Consider the following 27580-nt stretch of genomic DNA (forward strand, 5'->3'; position numbering starts at 1 on the left):
TAGCTAGTTGGATATATAATAAGTCAAGCCTTAGTCAAGCTTATAATTAAGGAGTAACCCATAATTAATAAACATGAAGACAAAAGATTGCATGAGATAAATATGTATAATTATCACTTCATTTGATGATCACTTTATATAGTGGAGGCTCACCATGTGAGGAGTTCAGTATATGGACTACATGACCAAGAGGAAGAGAACAGGCACATGACAACCAACATAGGAAATAGCAAGTTGCCTATCCATGCATGTGTGTTGCACATGACTAAACCTAGCCCCTCCCCACTTTATTTTTTTTCCTATTACTGTGCACACGTACCCTTTTCATTAGGGCAAATTTAGATGGATCCTTTCCTTTATATATGCATCCGTATCATGTATGTATCAAATTGGCACTAATGGAAGTATATACTTATGGCAGGTAGGGAGGAATAAACATGAGGAGATGGAGTGCGTGGTGACAAAATAGGTGAAGGTTGGTATTAATTGACATCCACTGGCGTTCTTAAAGTGAGAGCGTTGGATTGTAGTGTTGGACTTGCAGACAAAGGAAGAAACAGTGAGTACCCGACAAGAGGAGGAACAACTTGAGTGAATTAAAGAAAAATAAAATACAAGGTTAAAAGGTTTTTTTATTTATTTTTAATTTGACTGGCTACAATTTTATCCTTGCGGTGCGATCAACCACGATTTCACCAATCACATGCTCAGAGTATTAGTAATTTTAAGAATTTGTCTCTAAAAATATATCCTTTATAACAATTAATTAAATCCGCATATAAGTCCAACGTCAGAAAAAAGACAATATGTTGCGATCATTATTGAAGTAATTAGCTAGCTAACATCACACTAATTAATGTGTGGTTTCTTTCTCCCCCCTCCAGATGATAGAATAATGGAACAGCTTAATCTGCCTTCCATAACAAACTTTATATAAGAACTATGGTTTTAGATCAGAAAAGAAAAAAGTAATTTTAAGAGCCCTTTCTTTAATTTTGTAGGGAACAAAAGAAAAGGATGAGAACACTTAATTTGGGAGTCTTACTCAACAGTCTCCATGTTTAGAGAGGTTGAAAAAAGGAAAAAATGAAAAATGAAAACAAATAAAATCTACCAATAGAGGGGAGAGGCAATGCACACCCCATTGCCATGTGCCCTTGTCTTGTCCTCAATTCCCTAAACCATCCATAGGATGAGCCATTTGGATAACTGATTCTCTTAACCCCTTGCATCGATCACAAACCCACACTATATATATTTATATATTATTATATATATGATACCCCCCACCTACGCATAGCAGGGACAAAAAACACCCGTGGTGTTTTGCCTTGTCCAATTCCTCTCCTCAATTACCTCTTTGGAAATGGTGAAACTTCTCTAGAATCTTCACAGAGAGGGCCCCCCCTCTTAGTGGAATTGTTATAAGGAGGAGTGGCACTATGTGGAGGACTTGGTTTTTTCTCTTGTATCATGTGTTGTCATCTAATGGAAAGTGGAGAGTTTGCTTAATCCAATCGTGACAAAGAAATTAGCCAAAGTGGCATTGCTATATATGATAGCTTATTAAGTTGGGATTCTGCTTGTACGTAGTGAGCTCATCATTGAGTCAATTATTGCCACAAGAATATACCTTACTATTTAGAATGTAGTGGATTTAATTATTATTATTATTATTATTATTATATATACATATATATTAATCCAGAAATATGGGAATTAAGTAGTTTAACACTATGATGACAAGAACATGATTATAGGTTACTAGGCAAATTTTCTGTGGAGAAGTACTCAGGCATGCATGTGGTCAAGTCATCTATACATCATCACACTCCACGTGTTCCATACTCGGTTCTCTAATATCTTTTTCCAAGTCATGTGGTCAAGTGGAATACGTTTCATGTTGCCTAACCAAAACAGCTTGTGGATAATACACACAATTTGGACGTATACTATGTTCCTAGTTTGGATGGGTGTGAGATTTTGGCTTTAGATTTAGAAGTCCAAAAGCATGTGCATGCAAATACATATTCTACCACAAAATGAAACAAAACAACCCAAAAGATCTTTTGAGGTGCAATAGGGACCATATATAACTTGCATACGTACGTAACGAATTGAGGAAATGTATACGTAGTAACTCTTTTAGATTGAAAGGATGGAAAGGTTAATTTGAGAAGGAGATCTAGTATATATATATATCTTTTGGATCGGCCGACGAGACTATTCATTAGCAGTAAAACAAGAATATTTTTCAGAAGCCATATGGGGTGCAGTACAGTTTGTACTTCCAAGACAAAACAGTAACAGCGTTACACGTGCTGCTTCTGGTTCGCATGAACCATATATACTGTAAACTTTTCACTGAACAAAACCCAGTAACTATAAAAAGTGACATTAGAGGAGCAACTAGCCTGCAGTACTCCTACCAACTTGAAGTTTAAGGACTAGTTTAATTCATTCATCAGGATCCTTAAAAAACCAGGAGAAGAAAATTACAACTACAATTGTTACGTATAAACGGAATATTTTCGTTGTACGAATAATATGGCTGCTATACATTTCCTTCGTACTTTTTGTCCAATATTCAATTACTAATGGAGGATTATTAGCCATGAAGGTCCAAATTATATTCGAACTCTTCTCCTTTCTCTCTTTCTCTCATCTTCTTTGGAAGTTGAGGAACTTGATTCCAAGGGCGAACACCATAGCAAAAATTACAGAGAAACCAACCACCATAATTGCAACAAAGCCTAAGAATTCATGCCGATATCCAAAGTGAACCCTCAGGAAAGTACTTATGTTTGCCGAATGATTACCGTCCGAAAGCTTCATGGGCTTCTCAATGTCGCCAAATTGGGAGGTGAGAAGCCCATACAGAGTCCATGATATTGGATCGGCCCAGTAATACCATCTCCACCAAACAGGTATCCTCTGCAGTAAGGAAAAACAAGTTCTATAAATTTTTCTGCCTCAAGCCAAGAGGAACATCTATATAAACAATAGCTATGAGATGCAAGACAAGCATATGCCATAATGTTGAGCAGTTAAGGCAATTTAGAACACCAAAAAAAGAAACTATTTTTTGGGTTGAGAAAAGAAAAGGTGGGGTAGATTTTTACTGGAGCAAAGAAAAGTGGTTTTCTACAGGAAATCAGCAGCCTGATGAATATGCACCGATAAAAAAAGAGACAACAATAAAATGAGTAATCCAGATTTGCACCAAGGGTTAGCTTGAGCAAAACATAAAGATCAAGTAGAGCAAGATATTCATGCATACAAACAGCCCCTTAGTTTGATAGCCTCTCTCTATATTTGTATTTAGCAGTTAGCCAAGGCAACCGGTAGGCAAGGAAGCCAACCTAGTTAAATGGCTAAAAGAGCCTGAAAATATAGAAGTTTCCTGAAAGAATCTAGACAACAGGAAACTGCTAGCAGAAGGATCATGTTCTTTTAAGGCACTAATTGAAACAAGAGGATAAGAGCAATGCAACCAAAACGATAATAAAGAATGATAATGCACGTATAAGTTCTCTCTCTTACCTTCCGTGTGATCAAAAATCCACTAAAGAGATTCCAGAGTGTGTAGAATGGGGCAGCAATTATCGGTGCAACACTCTGGTTTGGAGTAATTGCTATCGTCATCATGCCAAAAAAGGTGAAGTACAGCAATGTGAAATACATAAAGAAGATGTACCACAAGAACTTGGTCATCGTCCACTCAAATGAGCCCAAACTGTAGAATATGGTGCCATAGAATAGGGTTTGTACCAGTACATATGGGAACTCAACACAAACCTGCACCCAAAAGAAAAAGGATGTTGTAAACTCATAATTAGGTTATTGAGCCATTACAGTGTTGGAAATTTGAGTTCTTGATGGATCAGACCTGAGCTAATGCAAACGGAAAAGCTGAATACATCCCGGCCACCCTCTCTCTATAAGAGACGAATCTTTCAATGGAAACCACAGGCTGAACGGCAGTAGCATTTGTAATTCCGACGAACAAGACAGCAGCATACATTGATCCCATGGCATTGAAGATATCTTGTTGGGTCGCCCTGTCAATTTCAGAACAGTAAGTGTTTTGTAAATAACTGAATGAAAAGTAAAATGAAGAGAATAATATTTCATTAGTTTAAAGAAAGGTTGTATTGTTTTTTAAGGAGAAAAATTCCTCCGACTCTCTAATTTATTGTTGCTTCTCTACCAATATCAGCCTTTTGCTAAATCCCACTCCAGTTGTTATTTTCAGTTTTAAAACTATACGGTGTTTAGCAAAAATATTTTAAACCTACACTATATATTGGCTAGCTGTGATAATTTGTGAATAGCTAACCCCAGTACCTCCATGTTTTTTCGATGATCTTGACATTCAGCCAACCAAATCAAGTAAAAGAATTTACGCAATAATGTACATCCTATAAACCCAATTATTCTCTAATCAACAATTCAGATCGAGGAAGATGAATGCTTTTATACAAACACTATGAGAGAAGTATACCTTTTTGAACCGAATTGCCAGCAGATTGTACCAAACATCACGGAAATGACAACCGTATAAAAGAAACGAACTGCTGTATATTGAGGATTCCTCCAATATGACAAGTTCTGCTTCCACAGGCAAGCAAGATACTGGGAAAAGAACGGCTGTGCATACTTGGTTGGAAAACTAAGCTCTTTCGAATCACTGTTTGGTTTGCTTAAATTTTCAACCATTTCTCTGTTTTGGCTGGAGAAATATAGATTGAAAGAGTCAAAATGACAAGGTTGAGGAGCCCTAAGTAATAAACAAACAACATAATAATATTATACCGGAATAATTTGGATTGTCGATAGTAATCTGCAAAATCCACACCAAGACTATTTTCCATCATAGGATTAGTCACCTCGAGCATCCATGCAGCAGGGTTATACCCATCCTTAATCTTGGGCACTCCAGGAATTGCCTATGGTTGAAAAGTTAACAAAACTGAGTCAAAGTGGTAATTTTTTAAATAATTTGAATGACTAACAAGTACATGGCAGATAAATTACCTCAAAGAAATCAATTAGCTTGCGAGACTTTGGTCCTAAAGGACCAGCATATATGAGTTCTCCACCGCGCTTCATAAATAAGAGCTGAAAATGTACAGAATCTGTAAGTAATCAGGGACAATTGGGACATTCCAGCACACCATACATGTTAGTATAACATCACTACATTATGTTAGTATGCCGTACATGATAGCTAAACTGTCGAATATTCTTATAATCAAAATGCTGGTTGATTAGAATTTAATTTAAGAAAATTGAATTTAAGAACATGCAACCAGTGGGGTTATTTATAAAGAAGGAAGAATTATGCTCACACAACAAAAATGCAGGTGCCAAGTAAAATACAGTTCTAATATTAGAGTTAGAAACAACCTAATTATATAAAGCAACTTCAATACTGACAAACTGTGTAATAGGTAAAGAAAGAGAACAACCTCATCGAAAGATTCAAAAATGTCTATGCTTGGTTGATGAATCGTGCAGACAATGGTCCGCCCGGTATTAACTATATTTCTCACAGTTCTCATCACGATGGCCGCAGCTCTGGCATCCAATCCTGATGTAGGTTCGTCCATGAACACAATGGAAGGATTTGCTACTAGCTCTACAGCTATGGTCAACCTTTTCCGTTGTTCTGTGGACAAACCATTCACCCCTGGTAAGCCAACAAGGGCACCACTTAATCTATTGAGCTCAACAAGTTCCATCACCTCCTCTACAAAAACCTGCAAAGAAGAAGTGTTCCATGAGACATCAAAAAAGAATAGTAAAAGTATCACAATGATTAAAGCTACGCTTGCAAAATCTGCACTTTCATAGGGGCTTGTCAAAAACTTAATTTCTACAGTAGGTACCCTTAAGCTTACAAAATCCCTGTTGGGCAGTTTTCTAATACAAAGCCAACGTCCGGCTCTATGATTTAGATGACTGCACAAAGGTGAAGTTATTTTTGTGAAAATAGCACTTTTTCAGGGATATATATGATGAATCAGCTTTTCCAGTGGTGTTTATGTAGATAAATGATTCTGCAGAAATATGTATGCGAAAAACTTATTTAGAAATGAGCACAACACTGTACAGTATAGTTAAAGCATTACCCTTCGAGTCTCTAAGTCAACATGAGAAGGCAACCTAAGCCAGGCAGAGAAAAGTAGTGCTTCAATAACTGTCACACATGGAGAATGCACATCATTTTGCTCGCAATAACCAGAAATCCTAGCAAAAGTTTCTTGGTTTTTGGGATAGCCAGAGATTGTGATGCTTCCTTCTATGAGTCCTCCAGTCTTTCGACCAGCTAAAACATCCATAAGGGTAGTTTTACCAGCACCACTAACCCCAACGAGTGCAGTGAGTACTCCAGGCCTAAATGCCCCAGTTACATTCACTAGTAGTTGTAGTTGATCCTCCACTATCCCTTGCTTTTTCAGTTCCTGCTAGCAAAACTGGATAAGAATGAATAAATATATAATTTTACCAGACAGCAAAAGTAGGACATGTAGCAGCATAAACTTACCACAGGCACATCCACATAGTAATTAATGTCCTGAAAGCACATGGAAAGAGGTTGAAAAGGTAAAACCATGCCCTTCTTCTCCTTCAAATTTGTTCCTGAGGAAAAGAAGAGAAGCTATTTATCTGAAAGCTAGTTAAGGTAGTTAAAAACCAAATATGAGACAAAGCAAAGGAAGTAAATAGTTATACTACTCCGTTGGGATAGTTCAACAGACCTGTAAGTGAGTCTGAGCGCAAATAGGATCTTAGCTCGACAGCAATTCTCTCCCTTTTTCTCTTTTGATCTCTCTGTCGAATTTCATCTTTTGAAACAACAGCTTGTTGCCTTCCAAGTGCTAATTAAATTTAACCAAAAGAAAGTTAGCCTTAACTTAATATCAAGCATGAAATGCATTGGCACATGTCGGATAGAGCTTACGGTTAAGATAAGTCAGGAACAAGGTGAATAGGATATTGAGTATGACTGTGTAAGCAAATAAGGCACCTACGCCAATCCAGTACCAATAACTTTCTGAAAATAATCCGTAGCCCTTCAGTACTACTTCACCTAATGGAATGCCATTCTTTCCAACTTTCTGCAATAATAGGAAATAATAGCACATTGTTATTCTGCAAAAGTGCGACTACTAAAAATTTCTACTCCAAATACAAGAATATAAAGAATGTAATTAAAAAGCAATTTTTTTAATCAGTAAGAGCTCTGCCACTAGAATATAGGTAAAAAACAGATGAGATACTCCAGATCTAAATTCTACTAGCTTAAAATAGATGTCTGTTAGCAGATAGAACAATTATTATGCCTTCTTACTGATAACAAAATTGACATGGTAATAGATGCAAACTATTTCAAGAACATAGAACTTCAGTGGTTAAAAAGCATAAGAAGATGACACTGAGAGATACTATGTACAGACAACTTGTTCACACATGTGCATTACCTTGTCCCAAGAATGCCCTAGGAATTCATTTATTGAAATAGCATTTTGGGCATACATTAGTGGAGAGATCCAATATCCCCAGATCCACCAGACTGGTATACTATCTGTTACAGTTCAACGAAAAGTTCCATTAGAAATAACATCCATTCACAATCAAAGGAAAGTACCCAAAAGAAGAGGTCTTAGAGAAAGTTCCAACCTCTGGAAATGATAAACCCTCCAAGAATCATGACAACCAACATTGCAAATGATCCAAAGGTGTTAGCAACTATCATATTTCGACCCAAAGATGCTATCACCCGGAAAAGAGCCAAAGACATTTGGTGCAAAAAGAAAAGCAGCAGGAATTGGGCAAGGAATCTGCAGGTGAACAAATATATGAGATTTTTGAGTGCAAGGGATATCTGCATAATACATCTCTGCAACATCTTGGATTTCATATGCATAATTCAAAAACTTAAATTTCTTACACATTTACCCTTGTGCTTACAAAATCCACCCCTTAAAATGCTTTTACCTATAGAAGCCCAGTGTTACCCATTTAATGGATGACTTCCTAGATTAGATAATGGCGGACATTCATGGGGCATATATAAAATTCAGATTTTGCAAGGACATATATATAAAGGCCAATCAAAATGCAGTCTCTAACCATAAAGTGTATACATAAACAGATTGAGCCGATACCTCTTAATTTGTGGATCATAGCCAATAACATAATAAGTAACAATCACCCACATCGCTGATTCTATTACTGAAGTTGGAACACTTAGAAGCCAAGAAGGAAGTGTGTAGGTCCAGGGTGGATAGAAGTGCAAGTCCCTGTGTTTGTAAAGCACAGGAAGCTTCGTAATTAACAATGAAACTTCAGTGAAGCCATTAAATAGGATCATTATTATTGCAAAATATAGTGCCGCAAGATAGACAATCCCATCATCCACTGTCTCACGGTGCATTGTTGATCGATAGAACACTGTCATCGTGATAACAGCAACAAGCAGAAGCTGCAAACAGAGCAGCAGCAGCTACATTAGATCAATTCAAAATATCTAATTGATGAAGCATGGAAACTATATTTATTCCCAAAGCTATTAGTACCAATTCAAAGCTCCATATCAGAACCTGATTAAAATATTTGGACAATGTTTTATTTTCTTCCAAAACTTACAGAACTAAAGCCTAAAAAAGTAATATCAAGGAATCCCGAATCTCATGACCACATTAGAATGACATACTCATAGAGGGTGTTTTTGTCCTGATACAAAATTTAGCGAAACGACAGAGCAAGAAGTACTGAAGCAGTTAAAAAAAATTTAAAAGTATCAAACATAATCTGATCTGGCCTTATGAGAAGACTTGTGCTCCTTGTCACATTAGCACTTTGCTGCAGTAGGTTTAGCTTACCATGGACTACTTCATATATCATCAATGATATTTATAAAATATTATTGATAGAATAAATGGTTAGGAAAATTCATTTCATTTGTTAATAATTCTAATCATCAGTACCTGAATAAATTTAAAGACATAGACAAATGAATTCCGTTTCATCAACAAAAGCTGCCAGTTGAAGTTGGCCTTCAGAAGCTCAAATCTCTTTACACCATAGCTAGAAGTTGAAAGCGCAGCAGGATGGTTATTTTCTTTGTTATATGGAACGGCCAATTCTTCTGACAATTTTTTACCGACATGGAATGCTTTGAAAGCATCAGCGAATTTAGATACAGGTATAAACTGGTATGGATAGTCATATAGATACCAATACTGTTGCTGGTCCTTCTTAGATGTAACCTGTTCAAGGGGCAGGACATGGAAAAGTTAAAAAAAATATATACCAAAGAGGTAAATTTTACATTTGTACACATATATCCCCACAAAATCTGAAATTTCAGATATGACCTCCAAAAACCCTTACCCTGGTAAATAGGACGACTACCCAAAATTCAAGATAAGAGTATTTGTTGTAAGAAACTGCATTCTCAAGGGGTATATATTTGTAGATGCATGATTTTGCAGGGACATATATATGTAAAAGGCCCTACAGTGGACTATGGAGAACTTGCCAATTGCCTAATGATAAAATAGCAGTATCTGATGGCTTACTTCTTGCAAAAAATCAGCCACATTTTTACGTTCTGGGCACCTGAATCCCATGCCAGCAAAATAATCAACTGCAGCATCACGAGGTCCCTGATAAACAATCTGGCCTTCGGATATGAGAATTACATCATCAAATAGTTCATAAGTTTCAGGAGCTGGTTGCAGCAAAGATATAATTGTGGTCCCATCAAGTGCTTGTGTAGAATGTTTTAGATACTTTATTATGTGATAAGTAGTTGAACTGTCAAGACCAGTTGAGATCTCATCCATAAATAACACTCTAGCGGGTCCAACTAGTAATTCACCTGATGGAACAAGACATGTAACTTATCATTTGAGAAATCAAACCATAGAGCCCTTACTAGTATTCACGGATTTCAATGGAAAGGCCGGAGAGGGAAAGTTGGAAAATGGTGCAAACGTACATAAGGAACAGCAATTCACCTGTGGTAAGGCGCTTTTTCTGTCCTCCTGAGATCCCTTTGATCATCTCATCTCCAACACGGGTGTCAGCACAGATATCCAGCCCTAAAATCTTGGCTAGGTGAAACTTAGCAGTTTAGAGAACTTCAAGAATAAAGAAGTCATTTAAATGCATGATCAAGCATATGATCACATACCTTCATTATATACTCTGCTACAAGATTTGTCTGCTTGCCTTCTAAAGCCAATGCCTGAGAAAAGAAAGCTCCATTATTTTGGCAGAATTTTAAGACACTAATCTTGATTATGCCCGTAAGGGGAAAAAAAAAACCTTCATAAATATATCGAGATCCTCATCAGGTTTTATCCCTGCATTCTTTTCTCTTCTCAGTAGCTCCGTAAGCATATCTGCATGTTGATACATACAAAAAAATTAATCATTTAGCAAGAGAAATTTAAAGTTTGAACGATGCATAGCCAGAATATCAAGATTTATTGACTAACCATATTTTATTCCAACACCCTGAGAACGTCCCGCAAATTCTAGAGTTTCTCTGACTGTCATCTCTGAAGCATGCCAGTCCTGCTGACTGACATAGGCAGATGTTCTCTGAGGAACAAATTCCTTCAGACTGTGCCCGTTATAGGTAATGTTCCCTGACATCTACAGAAAACCGATATAGTGAAAATCAAGAAAAACCAAGCTAAACCAAGAAACACATAATATTGCATTCACAAGAAAAAAGGTACAACCATAACATTATGTCTCCTATGTGGATGTAGGGAAAGAAAATATATCAGTGGAAGGAACTATGCAAATCTCACATCCCGAACAAACAAATCATGCTACCAACAATAGAGCAAGAACAATATAAGAGAAAAGCAAGAGAGATGTTTGGGCATGTAGTATGTTAGTTGAAATCTCTCAAACAAAAGCAATATCAGTATAACTATATGGAGGAGACCTTAAAGGCTTAGAATTGTAAAATGTCATGTAACATTGCATTCACTTTCATCATGGTAGATAGCAAACAGTAGGTTAATAGTTTTTTTTTTTGAGAGATAGGTAGCATGCTACCCGCTTCGTTAATTTCTTTTTAGAAATAAACTTAGCTAAAAATATGAATCAACTAGGATTCGAACTGGGACCTCGGGTACCAACCACCAAGCCCTCTGCCACTTGCGCCAAGGACAGTCGGTACAGTAGGTTAATAGTTGAATCGATAGGAGGTTAAAGTTTCCTTCAGATAAAAGGATCAAGGAAACTTCTTCTAAGTTTGATTACGCTAATTAGAAGATGTCAGAAACTTCAATTTTCTGCCAGATCAAAACAAACAACTATCCCCTACCTGCAGACCAGAACTGAGCCGCCCTGCAAGAGCCAAAAGCAAGGTTGTCTTTCCAGAACTTGGAGGACCCAAAAGCAGCGTCAGTCTGTAGCAAGTGCCAAATTCATCCAATGAGGAGCAAAGAAAGATGACAATGGAAAGTATCAGAATAGCGCTGTGATCATACCTAGAGGGCTGGATAATCCCACTGATGTTGTCCAATATTGGCAGTTTGATTCTTCTGCCTGGGAAGATTCTCAGGTATCTCAGAAAAGCCTTGCGAAAACAACTGAATATCCATTAGAGTAAGTCCAAACTTGGAAATTTGGTGTCCATTTAATCACAGTTACCTCAAAGTTGCTGTAGGATTATCTAACAGAAGATTTTCACTTCTAACAACCACATGAAATGTAATCGAACACAAAGTAGACAACTCATACATAAAGCATGTTGTAATCCCATACGCTGGCAAGCTACAAACTATGGTGATGCAAACCTACCTCTGTCATGTTACATATGAAGTTGGGGATCGTCGGCAATGCTCTGCTCCCAACATGAACATAAGCACCTACTTTCAGATCCTGAAATCTTACTTCAATCTTGGGAAATTCAAGGTTCACTCTGCATAATAAAGCATCAGTCACATAGTGAGACTTCAATTAGATAATAATTACAAAAAAAAGGGGGATTTTACACTATAATCCAGTTATCTTGTCTTTTTCTCTACTATTTCCAAAACAAGTCGCATTGGCGTTTTCAGTTGCTAGAAACAAAATTTGAGAATGAGAAAGAGGGGAAATCAAATCTCACGCATCAAATCTCCGCCGGATCCGGCTGAAGAACTGCCCGGCATCACCGGTGTCGCTGAGGAGGCGGTCGACAAGTGCGGTGCGGTCCTCCGAGCTGAGCGCGGCGACGTCGACCTCGGAGAAGGCGCCAGGGGAGTCGTCGCCGCGGCGGAGGAGTCCGCGGCGGGCGCGGGCGAAGGTGGGGAGGCGCTCGATCGCCGCCCGCCGGAGCGCCTCCTCCTCCTCCTCCTCCACGCCGCTGCATTCGCGGTACGAGCTCGACCTCGAGAACGCCGGCTCCGTAGGCGCCCACATAGTAACCCTAACCCTAACCCTAACCCTAACCCTCGTCGCTCGAAGGGGTGGGGGTGGGGGTGGTGGAGAGAGGAGGAGGGGGTCTTAAAAGAGGGAGGAGCATAGGGTTGGGGTTGGATCCACCGACTCGGAGCGAGCATTTATTGCCTCTCTTCTCTCTCTCTCTCTCTCTCTCTCTCTCTCTCTCTCGCGTTTTCTTACTTGCAGAAACGCGAAAAGGGAGGGGGGAGAGAGGGTAAAAAAAGTTTAGGAAGGAAAAATGGCGGGGTTTAGAGACTTTAAGACCGTTGGGTGGTTGGGATTTTAAAGTGAGGTTATTAATGGCGCGGAACGTCTTATTTAGGGGTTTTTTTGCATTTAGCCCCCTAGTAAATTTTTATTTTAAAAATAGCCCTATCAAAATTTAATTTACAAAAATAGCCCTGCACCTGCCACGCAGGCGCCACGTCAGCGCCACGCGGGCTGGGCATGGGCCAGTGTATTAAGTTAAACACGGTGAACCATTCACCGTGTTCAAACACGGTGAATGGTTCACCGTGTTCAAACACGGTGAATGGTTCACCGTGTTTAGTACGTATTTTTTTCTAGAAGAATAGGGAGTTAGGGATGTTAATGGGGTATGGATATCCAAAATATTATTCGAACATAAACCCGAATAAATTATATATATACATAACTTATTTTTATTTATTTATACAATATATAAAATATCTAATAATTTTTATTTCTTAGATCTTCATCAATCCAATGGTATAGATTNCCCGAAAAAAACGTAAATCGGGGGACTTCTTAAAAATAAAATTTTCATCGGGATCATTTTAAATTAAACGTTTTTACCGGGATGAAGACGGTGCGTTCGCGGTGCAGTCGCGGTGCGCCCGCCCCGACCCCCGCCATCAATTCAATTTGTGCCACTTTCTTATTTACGAAACGGTATGCGTGAAATAGGGGTGTAGCCGTGTAGGGGTGAAAAAAAGGATAAGGCGAGATCTGGACCGCCCATCCATGCTACCTCTGCGCATCTGATGTGGTCATTTGTCCGCGCGATAGATTCGGCGTCAGTAGATGATTCGGCAGCGACTAGCAAGTCGGCGAACTTTGAGCCCCGCCACCGACTTCATTTTCAGCTCGCCTAGCTGTTGAAGTATTCAGGACTAGAACAGTGTTGCATTTCCAGTTACATTTCATCGGCGTAAAATTTTACTTTGTCGATGTCATATTACTGGGAGCAAGAGTTAAAATAGGACTGATTAAAAATCTTAGGTTTATTATGTTGCCAGCGGAGAAACAGTAGCATCAGTAATAGCACTGTAACAGCACAAAAAATGATTCATCTCAAAACTGCACAAAAAGATGTAAAAATCATATCACTAGCATTAAGTTAGTACCAACCTGTTTCTCTGGTATTCCTATCTACTCTTCATATTTTTTTTAATTTCATGTCTCCATGCAATAAGTGCAGCTTTTGCGGACCTGCTTTCGACAAACTACTCGAGACATCAAAATTAGACATAAAAACTTCAGCCGTACGATGCTGGTATATACAGTTATGATGAGCCAATGAGGCCGATACACCTAACTTTTATCAAAAAGCCCTTTTGTGTGAGATCAAGAAAACTCACATTTCTAGCAAATAATGATATGAAGAGAAATACTTTGCATCCTCGCAAAAAGGGTTTTTCAATTCTGTTGAGGTACTAGCAAACTTGTATAGCATTTTAGACGCTGCATAAATCAATTAAAAGCCTTCATATTATAACAATACATCTCCAACCCATAAGAAAAACATTCTGATAGACCCAAAAGAAACACACGTACGCAAATACAAGGTCTTTACATCATATAATTCACTACCAAAACAGTATATATCAATCTTTTACTTCTTTGGTAATTATTCTGTGCGAAACTATTCTCGCATTTAAATTTTAACAAGTGCAAACCTCCTTCTGTCGTCTCTCTCTCTTTCACTGTCTCTCTCCACAACATATGATCACAATGGAAGCCACAAAGCTGGATGGGACCATAACTACACTTATCCTGAGGGATCACATGGCCATGCCACTAGTAACTGAATTATTCATCTCCTGGTACCAGTGGTGGGTACAATTGTGGCATAACTTACCTGCAAAAGGAGAAACCATAAATACTGCTCCACAGCCTAGCCACACAAAGCCAATTTCTATGAGCCTCAAAAGCCCTGTGATAACCAATATGTATGAACCTCAAAAGGCATTTCTAGCAGATTTTTACAGTACAAACCTGTAATTCTTCATCCACCACTACGTTGGTCCCCTATCATTCTCACAGGATATCAACTTCGATGCAAAGAAGCAAAAGCTTATAATTAGAGCCGTTTGTGGTTTATTGAAGGCCCAGAAGCGCATTTTCAACTTAGTTTTTGCATAGAGAACTTGACCTCTGTTAGCTATGTAAATTCTTGTTTGTTGTTTTTTCAGAGTAGAAAAGCTTCTCTAAAAGCCGGGACAAACATGAACTAGTTTCTACTCAGTTGCGATAGCTTGACTTATGCTGCGTGAATTTAGTTGCAACAATGGCCCAACATAGAGATCTTTAAAGTGTATGTTGCTTTCCAATATAGGCTTCATGGTTTGATCGAAGCTGTGAATGTCCTTCTCTGTATGCTAAGCTTGGCAACTCTTGATATTTGTGGAATTTTTGGCTCTTTTTTTTTTTCCCCCCGACAAATAACATTTGTATAACTTAAGGACCAATGATTCATTTCATGAAACAGTACCTTGGATGTGTCTCTGACACAGTACAATATTGTTCACTTGACAGCATATATATATATATATATATATACACACACACTACAAAACTTACAACGCACTAGCATTTCATGATCATGATCACTTGAATACAAGTTCTGTAGTAAAAAAGATTATGCCAAGCTAGCTGGCTATCATTGAGTGTTTCCATCAATATGCATGTTGATAAGAAATATACCATTCTCCCTAAGTTTTGTCGGAGTCTCCAATTTTGGTTGAGAATAGCGATGCAAATTCTGTATACTTACCTACTTCGTTATGCCAAGTCATCTGTTATACAAATTTTTATGAAAACCAGCTCGTACTGTCACATACATAAGTACATATTTACGCACATACATACGTATATGGATAGGTATAGAAATCTTATACGATGACAATTTCAATCTCCCTACTAGATACGGCTTTCATTGATATGATCATGATGTATTTATACTAGCGCATTATCTGTTTCCTCAGTAGGTCGTTATCATAAATCACAAGTTTTGATACTATTATAAGCACTTATTCGCTTGAATCAGAGGATTCCATTTAAAAGGACATGATGTTATCTGCTCTCCAAATCCTCTTGAACCACTCCTCAAATTTAAAACTTAGCAAAACAAAATTCTAAATATTTTACTAGGGTAGAAAGTTTAATTAAACTTTTAAACTCTAAAAAGAACGAGCTTGCCCATTCTCGGGTGTAGATGGAAGTAGAATGCGTGCCAAAGTAATTAGTTCCTTTGAATGTTGTGCGGGTTAGATAAATCCCTTAACCATATGGTTAATTTTCGCCATCCAGATTCTATTTTCATCTGTCGTAGTAAGTTTTGATGAGATTAAAACCTCCTAAGTAAGCATTTGTGATTTGACCAAAATAAAGAGACTCACCTAACATAGGAGCTCATCCAAATGAATGTAACATTCATTTTGGGTTTAACTGGTGCATTAAATTAAAGGACTCCCCCACCCACCATCTTTTTTGTGCTAGCATTTATGTGCTCTCCTTTAGGTTTAAATGCAATGGCATCTTCCCCAAGACCTATTTCTCCAGGTTAGGTGTAGAGTTTTTGTGACTCTACCCTCAAAGAGCTTTCTTTTTTTAGCTAATTAGCTGTCCACTAAAGTAGCTGGACAATGCCAGCCATATTACAATACAGCTAGGGGACTCACTAATTAGGTTTAAGTTGGGTCTGTGAGTGTTGATTTGCTCAACCCCCCTTGTTTATGAGCATTTGCACGTAAACCGATCTCATTCTTAACCCATTTTATAAGCATGTAAACGGTTACGGACAGAACATTAGTATCTAAATCAAAGTACTATATCTAAATCAAAGTACTATATATTAGGATTTGAATCAATGTTGAACCTAAGACATCAATTTGGATTTCAAATACTCGTACATACGGAGAAAAATATCAAAAAGTACAGTGTCTAAATTAATTAGTGGTTCATTACTACCCACTACCCACTACCCAACTAATCAATTTGATGAACGATTAGAGGATCTTAGATTTTGCTTAGCATCGTACTCCGAAATCCTGGGTTTTACGGCAGATAGTTTAGAAATATAGTCTGATGAGTGACTCATCTTGGGGATAAAGTGTACACGATTTGACATGCAACTTATTGTAATAATTGAGACACTCATTTTGGAGGCTAGTTACTTAGGTAAGTGCTCCCTAAATGAGTCAATGACCCACATGATGCCGCATTGTGAGCATCCCATGTGCAGTATTTAATTCTTCTTCTTCTTTGGAGACTATTTATATCACAAAAAGAAATGGCTGTGGAAAGAACTAGTGTTAGATTCCACGTAAGCGGATTTCCCTTGAGCGCCTCCTCCTTTTCTTTTTTTTAACTAAGAACCATTAATCATGCATGTACTATGGTAGAGAACGTAGATTCAAGTAGTCTTCAGTATCATCGCGACATACGGCAACTCCACAATACTCCCATCCTTTCGTCGTAAATTTTTAAGTTGAGATATTATTAAGGATAATGTATTGAAGTCCCATTCTCTGGTAGCTTAAATCGTGACTGAAAAACAGAGTTTCCATGAGAGAGAGAGAGAGGAGGGGGGGGGGGGGGGGGGAGCAATCATGAGAGGAAAGAATTCAAATTGCCAATGCCAACCTTGTAAACCAATCAGCAACAGCAGAGTGACGGTTATACTCACGAGGTAAAAAGCCGAAATTTCTACACGTAGTTCATGCCTTAAATAAAAGAGGAACAAAAAAGCGCCACCAGAAAAGTTGATAAAAAGCGCAAATTGTGTGAGCAAGTGTCCCAACCGTCACAAACTCATCATAAAGAAAAAACACAATCAACCAATTATAATCCAATCACATAGAACTGCAAGAGCAGAATTTTGGAAACAAATTCTAAAGTTTCATTCTCTTTTTCTCCGTAAGTTGGCCCCAATCTTGCGAACATTGGATCAATTCACACTTTTAAGCATGAAGAAAAAGGTGTTTGTACTGAAGCCTACAGGCTTTATCTCAACGCGGCAAAACAAGTAGCAACTCCTCAAAGTAATTACCATGTGAGCACAAAAAAGCTCTGAATTTTTTAGATCCAATACAAATCTAAAATCAATCAATAAAAGCATATGAATTGAAGGATAGCATTCAAGGATCATCCCATCAGTATACATTTGAACTTGTTTACCATTAAGAAAACAACGGAAACTCTAAGAATGTTATCTTCTATTTAATACATCTAGAGAAAAAAAAAAGAAAGAAAATGCATCATGATATTGTAACTCTCTTATTACCTTTCCGGCTATTCAAAGGACAACACGATCAAGCTAAATTAATGAAGCTTGATCATAAATGGAGACTGGTTTTCCTACTAAATCTTTTCTATGTTCAAGGGAGAAAAGCAAATCAATTACCATTCCAGAAAGCCGACGTATTTTTCTTTCAAATCGATTAGTAAATCGAGAAATTGAATTGATTCAACAACACTTTTTATCAGTTATCAGCAGTTAATCACTGCACCATCCCTTTACTCACCAACTCCTCTAAACCCTTCCTTAGTCTTTCAGCCGCCAGCTCACAATTCTCCTCTTTCAGACCTCCAAAAGATATACGAATGAATCCTTGCCCTCCACTAGCACTCCCAGGAATCACAACCACACCATGTCTATTCACTAGCCATCTCACGACCTCGAAATCGTCGGAGTATTTATCCGGAAGCTTTGCCCAGAGGTAGATGGCCCCCTCTCCGCCCTTCACAGCCCCCTCCCCCAGTGGAGCCAGAGCCTTCATAAGCAACTCGCGGTTCTTCACAAGGTTTTGGACCCTCTCGCGAATCCACTCGGGCCCCACCTCTAAGGAGTAGAGGGCTAGACGCTGGCCTATAATGGAGGCGCAGATGGGTATGTTGTCCTGGACTTTGAGGAGCTGTGCGGCAAGCCCCGGCACTTCAGTTGGATATGCAATCTGCAAACGCTAGCTTAAGTAAGATATTTTACAAAGGTGCCGTAAATTGCTAACCTATACCTAACAGCAACAGGAGATTCGCTTCCTAAATAACAATGCACTCAATGGAACATTCATTTCAGAACTTTCAATAGTTATAGCAATCTCAAATTCGCACAAGAGGGGGAAAAAATAGAATTCTGCCAACTTACATATCCCACACGCCATCCCATCATTCCATAGGCCTTAGAAAAGGAGAAGAGATTGACAATGTGATCACCCTCTATACAAGTATGCTTCAATCCATCATACATAAAATACCTGGAAATGCACATAAAGAATATGTGAGATAGGTAAGACATGTTGTGTGTACAGCAACGTAATGCGAATACTTAGATATGGACAGCAAAACTGCAATCAGAAAGCACCAACCATTGGTTTGTTTATTAATTCATGACAGAATGCTCAAAAGTCCACAACAGCCTAACTAATTTGAACCAGTTATGGGAGTTTATAATTTCATGTCATAACATGAACATCTACTAGAAGTCAACATAGCGATTAGTGAACCATCTAAAACATAAACATCTAGTAGAAGTCAACATAGAACCATCTAATAAAAACTCGGTAACATAAAACAACTTTTCTTTATTAATTCAGGATGAACTCTTCCCATTCAAGTCAGATAATGTATGGAATGCACTATACATCCAAACCTAGTTGTTCCTAACATCATGTTACTAAATATTCCTCTTCAAAACGAATAGATATGCGGTATATGCCAATTGTCAATTAGGAAGCAAAGAACATACCATTATTCATAAGTAGTGCTTAAAATGATCCAAAATTTTAAACCATCAAAGCACGCACTTACTCATAAGTATTGTCTACAACAAGCCATGCACCGGCATTTCTGCAAAGATCTGAAATTTTCTGGAAGAATAACAGAAGCATGATATCAGGAGAAATTTACCAATAGTCCGCACGGAGAGAGAGAGAGAGAGAGAGAGAGAGAGAGACCAGGAGGATAGGTTCTGGGATATAGGCCCCGGAAGGGTTTCCTGGATTTACAACAGTAACAAGCTTGGGAACTGGTTTGTTGTCTTTTCCTGAGAGGGTTTCCTCCAGCCACACTGAAATATCAGAGACATGAATAAAATCTTACATATTTTTGAGAAAAAAAATGCTTAAACTAAACAAAGTACGAGAAACCGTTTGAATAGGGAAAAAAGGAATTTCTTTTATCCTTCAATAAGATGAAGTTCGATGTTTTAAACCCACGAGAAATAAACGAGTCATTATAGACACAATGCTGGGCCAAAATATAAATTCCCTAGCCCACCTAACACCAATACAGAATTACAGATGTCTTGCCCTTCTCTCAACCAAGACAAAATTTAATAAATAAAAGTATCTTACCCACATCTGGCTGAAGTGTATTGGGATCACTAGGACCCACCAAAATGTTCTTGATGCCTGTCATCTGGAATGACATGTATGCATTGAAGTAATATGGTGCAAACATCACAACAGAGTCCCCAGCATCACAAAGTGTAAGGACAAGATTTACAAATCCCTGTGAACATAAAGCTACTTTATATCAAGGACATATAAGGAAAGGAAAGAGTGTGTGTTGCAAACTCGTCAAGGTTCCATTCGTCCAACGCAATATATTCAACTGGCGAAAACATTCGAGATAATTAAGATTGATAGAAGTAATGATCACAATACAATACACTAAAAAATCAGAGTATACAAGAAGCAGGATTAGACAAAACAAATGCAAGCAAAAACAATAAAGGCGACAAATGTCAAACCTTACGAGCAACTTATTCAAAAATTTAATAGCAAAACTATCAATAGGCTGATTTGCAAGTCAAATTCAAAATTCCAATCCCTACAATAACCGTAATGAGAACTTGCCAACAAAAAATATTATGGTTGGATTGAACTCAGTCTGTAGCCTGTTCGGCTCTTGACATGGCTTCCAACAAAAAAAGGAAAAAAAAACCTCACTAGTAAATAAGTTCTCTATGTTACAACCCACGCTTAGATTTCTTTTGCAAGTTCCAAAGACTGTAAACTTGGCAACTAAAGCCAAAAGGGTATAAAAATGTATATTTTAAGACAAAACACCAGTAAATTTTAACCACACGTATGGAAAATAGACAACACTTTTATTCTATACAATAAGTCAAACTAGAACTAGTAAGAAACAAAGTATTCATACATGGTCAGCAAGTTAGTGCCTGATTACATGGTGCCAAAAGTTGTTGTAATAGAACGACAGGTACCTGATTTGCACCAGCTGTGACCATGACGGAACAGTTGGTTAACTTGTTTTCCCGCCGCAACTGCAGACAGGATATAAAATTAAGAGGAAAGAAATTTTAAGTTGAAATCAGTCATCAGTTTTAGCACCTACATCAAATTGTTGATTACGTGATAGCAATAAAGAAGTTTCCTGTCTATGTAAGAATGAACACCCAAAATTGCAGTTTTACATTCACTAAACATTACATAAATAGATCGAAACCCAGTAGGGTTCTTCCTCAAGCAATCTCTTCAGAATTCCCCATAAAATCAGTGAAAGCTAGCAACTAAAACTCTCTCTCTGTTTTTCCGTTTCCCTAATGAAGATAAGATATCAACTACCTAGTCTAGCATGTACATCATCACCAAACTAATTAAGAGACAGCATGCATCACGTCTTTACTTTCAACCGACCCAACACAAGCTATCATTAATCAGGCCTTGTTGACCAATGTGACAACCTTCAAGCATCAGCAAAAAAACTTACTGCATATGCCTCAATTAAGAAATTGTCACTATTAGAGATAAATTAAGGAGCTACAGAATAAGATCTCATGAGTTCAACAAAACAGAGGGTACTTTGATGTAGTACTCGAATAAATGAGTTATATAATTCTAAAGAATACCTTCTCTATCAAAGCCTCCCTGAGTTCTGGAAGACCCTCATCACCACCATAACGGCTGGTTGAAGGGTCCCATACAATTTCTTTCACCTTGTTCAGAGCCTGATCAGGTGGTTGCCAATAAACTACTCCCTGCATCAAAATATATAGAAGTTTGAAGTTCCGTTCCAGATCGATTTAATCACTTTGAACACAGGAACATGCAGTTGAACAAGGATCTTCATTGTATTTATCCTTATTTTCAACAACCCTTGTAGAGAAAACTTAATTACAGCCCTATCTCATCTAAGAGAACAAGCACAGGTACCAAAATTCCGGCTTTTCTTATACTATTCTAAGCACTACGCCAAACTTCATGAACTCCTTCACTGTAAAGCAAGATTGCACCAACAAAACTAACATAGATAACCCATCGGATCATGCAGAAACAGATAACTCCGGGCTCCAGTTTAATGCTTTATCAGACACTCTGAAACTACAGGAACTAAAGTTTTGCAACTATGTTTGTACAATTGGGCTAACTTCAAATTTACACCATCAAGCAATAATTCGCATTAACTAAAACGGTAGCTCATGAGAGGCACCATCTAATGCCCTTACCTGTGCTAGAGACATGATATCTTTAGCTCCACGGACCAACTCTTGTATCTAAACAACACAAAAACAAAAGAACCGAAATTCATTAGAAAAAAACTAACAGCGACCAAAGCAAATTTACCACAAATCAAACCGTAAAGAGAAAATTCCCCGGCCAAAAGGAAACAAGACCAGATCACCTGCACCATAACGGGCATATCCGTCTCCAGCGCCCTCTTCGCGAGCTTCGCGTAGCTCCCCATCTCCCTTCCCCTCCCACAACACCTCCCCCTGGTAGCAAATGAGTAGAATTAGAGATCCAAAGGAGCGAAATTGAGATCAAAAAGGGGGTCAAAAGTAGATTTTTTTTTTTTTAATACATAAATATATATTTTAAAGCCCTAACTTGTTGGAGGGTGCAAAAGGCTCAAAACACAACCCCCACCTAATCGAGAGAGTAAACAAGGAGGAGATCACCAACGCACTCCACCAAACTCCTCGTCCGACCAATCGCATAGATTAAAAAAACCCCACTACGTCCGTCCTCAACAACGCCCCCCCTCCTCCTCTTACTAACTAATTGCGACACCCTTGTTTTTTTCTTGTTTTTTAATTACTATCGACCCCTTCGCCGCTCTCCTCCTCTTGTGCATGTAGATATACATATCCCCACTGTATATGCAATAATGTAAAAAAACAAACAAACAAACAAACAAACAAACAAACAACAAGTGTTAAAAAAAAGGTGAAATTGAGCTATTTTTACTTTACCACAGTCGAAGGCCACCCCAAAAAATTAAAAAAAATTTAAAAAAAAAACTACTACTCTCTCCTCACTGGAATTGGAGGACGCCGCCATGTTTGACCTCGATTTGCTAATTGTCGGCACAGCTTGTAAAGTCGTCGCCGACTTCGAAGCCGGAGGTTTCGCGTACGTTGCCATTATTGCATTACGGCATCGGATCCCAAGGACCAGCGAGCGCACCCAGAAAAGTCCATGGACCGAACCGGCTCGGTTTGGCCCGCCTACGCTCTGACATCACCATTTTGGGCCGTGCTCGTCGGACCGGCATGTAGCCCGGCACGATTTTTATTATTATTTTTTTTTCCTCCTTCTCTCGAGTATAATTTAATTCAAAATATTGTTATTTAAAATTTACTAACTATTTATTTATATATTATTATTATTCTTTGTAAAACTGATATAAAATATGTATTAAAAAATAAAATTTAAATATATTGACTACTACTAATTAATAACCTCCCCCCAAATCAGTACAGGATTCGGGTCGAGCATAAAACCCGACCCGAAACCTACACGGATCGAAAATAAACCGAGCGAAAAAACGGTGAGGGGTTTGGGCGGAAGAGATGAGGTTTCAGCTTCTGCGATCTCCGTCTCCGTCGAGCTCTTGCTGCGGCTACCAAATTCCTTTCCAACCCTCTAATGGAGTCCTCCTCCTCCGATCGTCGCCCATGAAAATCCCCAAGTCTCACACGGTAAGAGGAGCTTTCTCTTTTCCTTTTGTTACTACCCTTACTCGGTTTTGAGTTTAATTGGTGTTTTTGAGTTTTTTTTTTAAATCTTTCGGTGAGTTTACTGTGAATTTAATTGTTCATGCAGACGCTGGTAATCAGCGTTGTATGCCCTTTTCCAGTCAATTGAATGAACTTTTCTTTTATAGGAATTTTATTTGCATTACATAGTGTATATTCATGACCCTAAGTGGTCGCAAATCGCAAGATTATTTGCGTTGCAGAGTGAGGCAATTTGCAAAAATACAGCTACTTGGTTGCATTTGACCTGCGCAATCTCTGAATAAAATGCCTATTGCAGAAAAAAAAGCTTTCTCAGTCTCGAAGAGCTTCCGAAGTTCTGGCCTATTACGGCCTTACGACGCCTCCGTATAAGCTTGTAAGTGTTGTTCTCCTATTTCACTAACTCTTTCAATTATATTTTCCGGTCAAAAGAAATAAAAATCCTTTTTTTATCTGTTCTGATTGTGTTTTGTATTGTATGTATAACTTAGGATGCTTTGGAGCCATACATGAGCAAGAGGACTCTAGAACTACACTGGGGCGAACATCATCGACACTATGTTGATAGTTTAAATAAGCAGCTCACGAACAGCCCATTATATGGCTATACAATGGAGGAACTGATTAAAGTAACGTATAACAATGGCAACCCGATACCGGAGTTCAATAATGCTGCTCAGGTTATTGCAGCTTCCTATGTATTTGTAATTATTAAGCACTAGTGGTTGATAAGGTCCGATTGCACTTTAATTCAAAACCACAGTCAGCTATATATGTTTTTAGATAAATTTGTCTTTCCTATACTTTGTTCTTGGGACGATGTTTTGTTTTTTCCATCTTGAGTGCACGCTTCGCTTGGCTTGGCTTCTTGAACAACTTTTCTGTTCCAAAGAATAGTTGTTTGGCATTTGGCAGAAGATATTAACCGGTTCTTTTATCCACCATCAAGAAAGAGGAAAAACTAGAAAACCAGATTGGCGGACTAATTAAATAGCTTATTTTAAATAGCACTTATGCAAAATCTCCAGCCTGGCTTAGCAGGTCCTTGGAGTTCTAGCCAGACTATTAATATATGATATCTGGCATCACGTGGATTCTACAGGTTTGGAACCATGACTTCTTCTGGGAATCGATGCAACCAGATGGCGGGAACTTGCCTTGCGGAGGTCTTCTGCAGCAGATTGAAAAAGATTTTGGCTCATTTTCTAATTTTAGAGATGAGTTTGTCCACTCCGCTATGACGCTATTTGGTTCTGGCTGGGTGTGGCTCATCTGTAAGTCATGCTTTTTTCTCTTGACGGCATATAGATAATTGGTATCAGATTATATACATATTACTTATAAGTGAAAATATATTGTGACCCCCTGAACTGACGGTCCTCATGAAATAGAATCCCCAACTTTGTTTTATTTTCTGATTGATGTCCCATTTTGATTGAATCGTTTCTGGTAGTTAAATTGGGGATTTGGTTAAGTTTGACCGAAATTTCATTAAATTTAATAGCTACGCACACCTTTTAGCTTGCAGAAATGTGGTTCCGGTAAATTTTAACGACTGATAACTAATCAAGCTGTTAATTTATTCCTATATTCCTCTTCTCAAAAAAATGCTTTAATAGATACCCTGATTTAGCAGAGCCAAATAGTTGTTTTAAAAACAAAAAAAAAAAAGAAAAGAAAATGTGCAAGTGAAAAAAAAAGAGAGGAATATAGGAATAAATTAACAGCTTGATTAGTTATCAGTCGTTAAAATTTACCGGAACCACATTTCTGCAAGCTAAAAGGTGTGCGTAGCTNAAAAAAGAAAAGAAAATGTGCAAGTGAAAAAAAAAGAGAGGAAATTCTGCTTTTAGATCGACATTGTCTATCCAGTTATTAGAGTTTCTATTATTTCTTCAAGACATTTGCTTCTTTTCTTTCAAGTCTCAGCATTTATTGCATATTTGTGTTTCAGTGAAGACCAACGAGAGAAGGCTTTCGGTAGTTCGAACATCAAATGCCATCTGTCCGCTTGTTTGGGGTGATATTGTATGTGAGGCTTCTGCTTAATTAATTAAGCTTCCTTGATCTTATATTCACTTTTACGATAACTTTCTATAAATTTTTGTTTCACAGCCAATCATCTGTCTCGACATGTGGGAGGTAAGGAAATCGGGTGTTTTTTCTTTTCCTTTTTTTTTTTAATTTCGTCTTGGTGTGACTGATTCTAAAATTCTCATTTGTGTCCTCTTTTAACAATCACAGCATGCATATTACCTAGACTACAAGGTACTATTAAGCTCCTTCTTCTGATCAATTCTCGATTATCAGATTGAAATTGTCTTTGAAATGAAATCTTTCAGAAAGAAAAATCTTTCAGTTGTTGATATTAGGATTCCTGTTTCTAAATGTGTTTCAAACAGGATGATAAAAGAACATATGCAATCAACTTTATCGACCATCTCGTATCGTGGCATGCTGTCACATCACGGATGATGCGTGCTGAGGCTTTTGTCAATCTTGGGGAGCCCAAAATTCCTGTGGCATGAGATGCTAGCAAGCTAAATCACTTTGAACTCAGCTATTTTTGATTGAAAGGTAATTTCTACCTCAAAGTCTCTCTCTCTTTTCTTTTTTTTTTTAAAAGGGCATTCCTAAGTTGGGAAATTAAAATTAGTTTTGTTCTGGGCCTTTGGCCTAGTTGGAGCTTCTTTAAAAGTGATATCTGAGGAAAGCTATCTGAAGAAGCACTAAAAACTTTTATATTAAAATCTTTGCAGCAGCTTCCTGCAGCTGAAGCATAAGCTTCAAATTAGATTTCTGCTTTGGGGACCCTGTAGCTTCTATTTTTTGTCGGAAGAAGTTGTTTCAGTAGCTGGGCCAATCTTGTATTTACCAAATTCCCAATATTTAGAGCTAGTACGAATATAACTTCTGTTTATCATTGAGAAAACAGGTATAGGATGCATGCATCTTAAGATTGTTATAAGTTCCTGATTCATGAGTATTCTGTAGATCAAAGTAAATCACCACATTATACTGTGTAAGAGCACTGGGATGAAAATAGCATCTAGTTTTCGAATCAAATAAAGCTTATGTTGATTTTTGAAGTGCTTTTAAATTATCCAACAGAACAAAAGATATAGGAATCAAATTTGCTTGAGATTATTAGTGATATCGGTTCCCTTCATTCTTTTTGTTTTTTTTAATGGTCCCCCAGAGTCCAGGTTGATGCTCATTCCTCATGTCGGATAGGATATTCTTGAAGAATTGCGTGGGAAGAGATGAAGATAGTGGGAAGAATTATGGGAGGACTCTGCCAGGTTTGCTACGGCCTAAGTCTATCGGTGTAGTGGACCTCTGCGTCAAGCTGGATCTGTTTGAGCTCTATCAACAGGGGCACGTGTATTTTTCGTCCATCTTTTGAGTTGTCTTTTGTTGGTTGGTGAGCTCTAAACATGTTTTAGTTATTCGAGCCGCAAATCCTACGTTTAAGTTGAAAGATGAGGAAACAAGAAAGAACTGCATCTCTATATGTGTTTTCGAGTGCATCTTCCTGAGCAATGTTTTGACTGCATTTTTTTTTCCCCTTACGTCTTTCATTTATGCTGCCTGCACGTGTCTGCATTTGTGCATTTGCCGTCGCCCGCCCACTCTCACTTGCACTCGCCGGCAATAGTCTTGATGCACTTCGAAGGCTACGCCGCGGCTTTCAGTTGGCTGTTTAGGATTTAGTTTAGCAGCGCTCGGTGCTACTCACCTTCTCATGAGAAGTCTGGAATTCCTCTGCTACCGCTCGCATCTTGATACATTTTCTAACAAATTATATACATTCAATTAAGGGGGCGTTTGGATTGACGTATTTGTAAATTCAACGTAAGTCAAATATAGTGGTGTTTGAGTTTTCTTAAA

The 27580-nt window shown here is 38.1% G+C and overlaps 3 protein-coding genes across 5 annotated transcripts; 1 reads left to right on the forward strand and 2 right to left on the reverse strand.

Moving 5' to 3' along the window:
• LOC109716440 (ABC transporter G family member 31) lies at positions 2338-12618 on the reverse strand. Its single transcript, XM_020241888.1, has 24 exons — positions 12149-12618; positions 11839-11959; positions 11526-11614; positions 11360-11444; positions 10515-10674; positions 10342-10418; positions 10208-10261; positions 10032-10122; positions 9591-9892; positions 8997-9278; positions 8175-8491; positions 7687-7847; positions 7488-7591; positions 6968-7124; positions 6765-6884; positions 6551-6645; positions 6135-6467; positions 5472-5762; positions 5038-5121; positions 4816-4949; positions 4505-4732; positions 3890-4061; positions 3544-3798; positions 2338-2934 (listed from the first exon to the last, which is right to left on the reverse strand). The coding sequence occupies exons 1-24, from the start codon at positions 12439-12441 to the stop codon at positions 2662-2664; spliced, it is 4278 nt and encodes a 1425-aa protein (XP_020097477.1). The 5' UTR covers positions 12442-12618; the 3' UTR covers positions 2338-2661.
• LOC109716730 (aspartate aminotransferase) lies at positions 17816-22821 on the reverse strand. 2 transcript variants are annotated; one of them, XM_020242287.1, is made up of 10 exons: positions 22596-22821; positions 22351-22441; positions 22175-22222; positions 21578-21706; positions 20933-20992; positions 20058-20214; positions 19659-19771; positions 19513-19571; positions 18851-18959; positions 17816-18659 (listed from the first exon to the last, which is right to left on the reverse strand). In XM_020242287.1, the coding sequence occupies exons 1-10, from the start codon at positions 22664-22666 to the stop codon at positions 18207-18209; spliced, it is 1290 nt and encodes a 429-aa protein (XP_020097876.1). In that variant the 5' UTR covers positions 22667-22821; the 3' UTR covers positions 17816-18206. The 2 variants fall into 2 exon arrangements, with proteins under 2 accessions (XP_020097876.1, XP_020097875.1); XM_020242286.1 differs by having other exon boundaries at positions 22557-22821.
• On the forward strand, positions 23483-27261 carry LOC109716880 (superoxide dismutase [Fe] 2, chloroplastic). 2 transcript variants are annotated; one of them, XM_020242481.1, is made up of 9 exons: positions 23483-23650; positions 23988-24065; positions 24181-24369; positions 24792-24963; positions 25644-25717; positions 25805-25831; positions 25934-25957; positions 26092-26266; positions 26924-27261. In XM_020242481.1, the coding sequence occupies exons 1-8, from the start codon at positions 23522-23524 to the stop codon at positions 26215-26217; spliced, it is 819 nt and encodes a 272-aa protein (XP_020098070.1). In that variant the 5' UTR covers positions 23483-23521; the 3' UTR covers positions 26218-26266; positions 26924-27261. The 2 variants fall into 2 exon arrangements, with proteins under 2 accessions (XP_020098070.1, XP_020098069.1); XM_020242480.1 differs by having other exon boundaries at positions 23484-23650; positions 26889-27261.

This window comes from Ananas comosus, linkage group 10 (genome assembly GCF_001540865.1).
Source record: "Ananas comosus cultivar F153 linkage group 10, ASM154086v1, whole genome shotgun sequence".
Lineage (NCBI taxonomy): Eukaryota > Viridiplantae > Streptophyta > Magnoliopsida > Poales > Bromeliaceae > Ananas > Ananas comosus.

Excerpts from the sequence above, each read along its gene's own strand:
- LOC109716880 (XM_020242481.1), top strand. The coding sequence starts at position 23,522 with ATGAGGTTTCAGCTTCTGCGATCTCCGTCTCCGTCGAGCTCTTGCTGC. Across the intron at positions 24,066-24,180 it reads CGACGCCTCCGTATAAGCTT|GATGCTTTGGAGCCATACAT; the intron begins GTAAGTGTTGTT and ends TGTATAACTTAG. Across the intron at positions 24,964-25,643 it reads TGGCTGGGTGTGGCTCATCT|TGAAGACCAACGAGAGAAGG; the intron begins GTAAGTCATGCT and ends TTTGTGTTTCAG.
- LOC109716440 (XM_020241888.1), bottom strand. The coding sequence starts at position 12,441 with ATGTGGGCGCCTACGGAGCCGGCGTTCTCGAGGTCGAGCTCGTACCGC. Across the intron at positions 9,279-9,590 it reads TGGCTGATTTTTTGCAAGAA|GTTACATCTAAGAAGGACCA; the intron begins GTAAGCCATCAG and ends CCCCTTGAACAG. Across the intron at positions 5,763-6,134 it reads TTGACTTAGAGACTCGAAGG|GTTTTTGTAGAGGAGGTGAT; the intron begins GTAATGCTTTAA and ends TCTTCTTTGCAG.
- LOC109716730 (XM_020242286.1), bottom strand. The coding sequence starts at position 22,666 with ATGCGATTGGTCGGACGAGGAGTTTGGTGGAGTGCGTTGGTGATCTCC. Across the intron at positions 20,993-21,577 it reads GGGAGGCTTTGATAGAGAAG|TTGCGGCGGGAAAACAAGTT; the intron begins GTATTCTTTAGA and ends TCCTGTCTGCAG. Across the intron at positions 18,660-18,850 it reads TGGGATGGCGTGTGGGATAT|ATTGCATATCCAACTGAAGT; the intron begins GTAAGTTGGCAG and ends TAGCGTTTGCAG.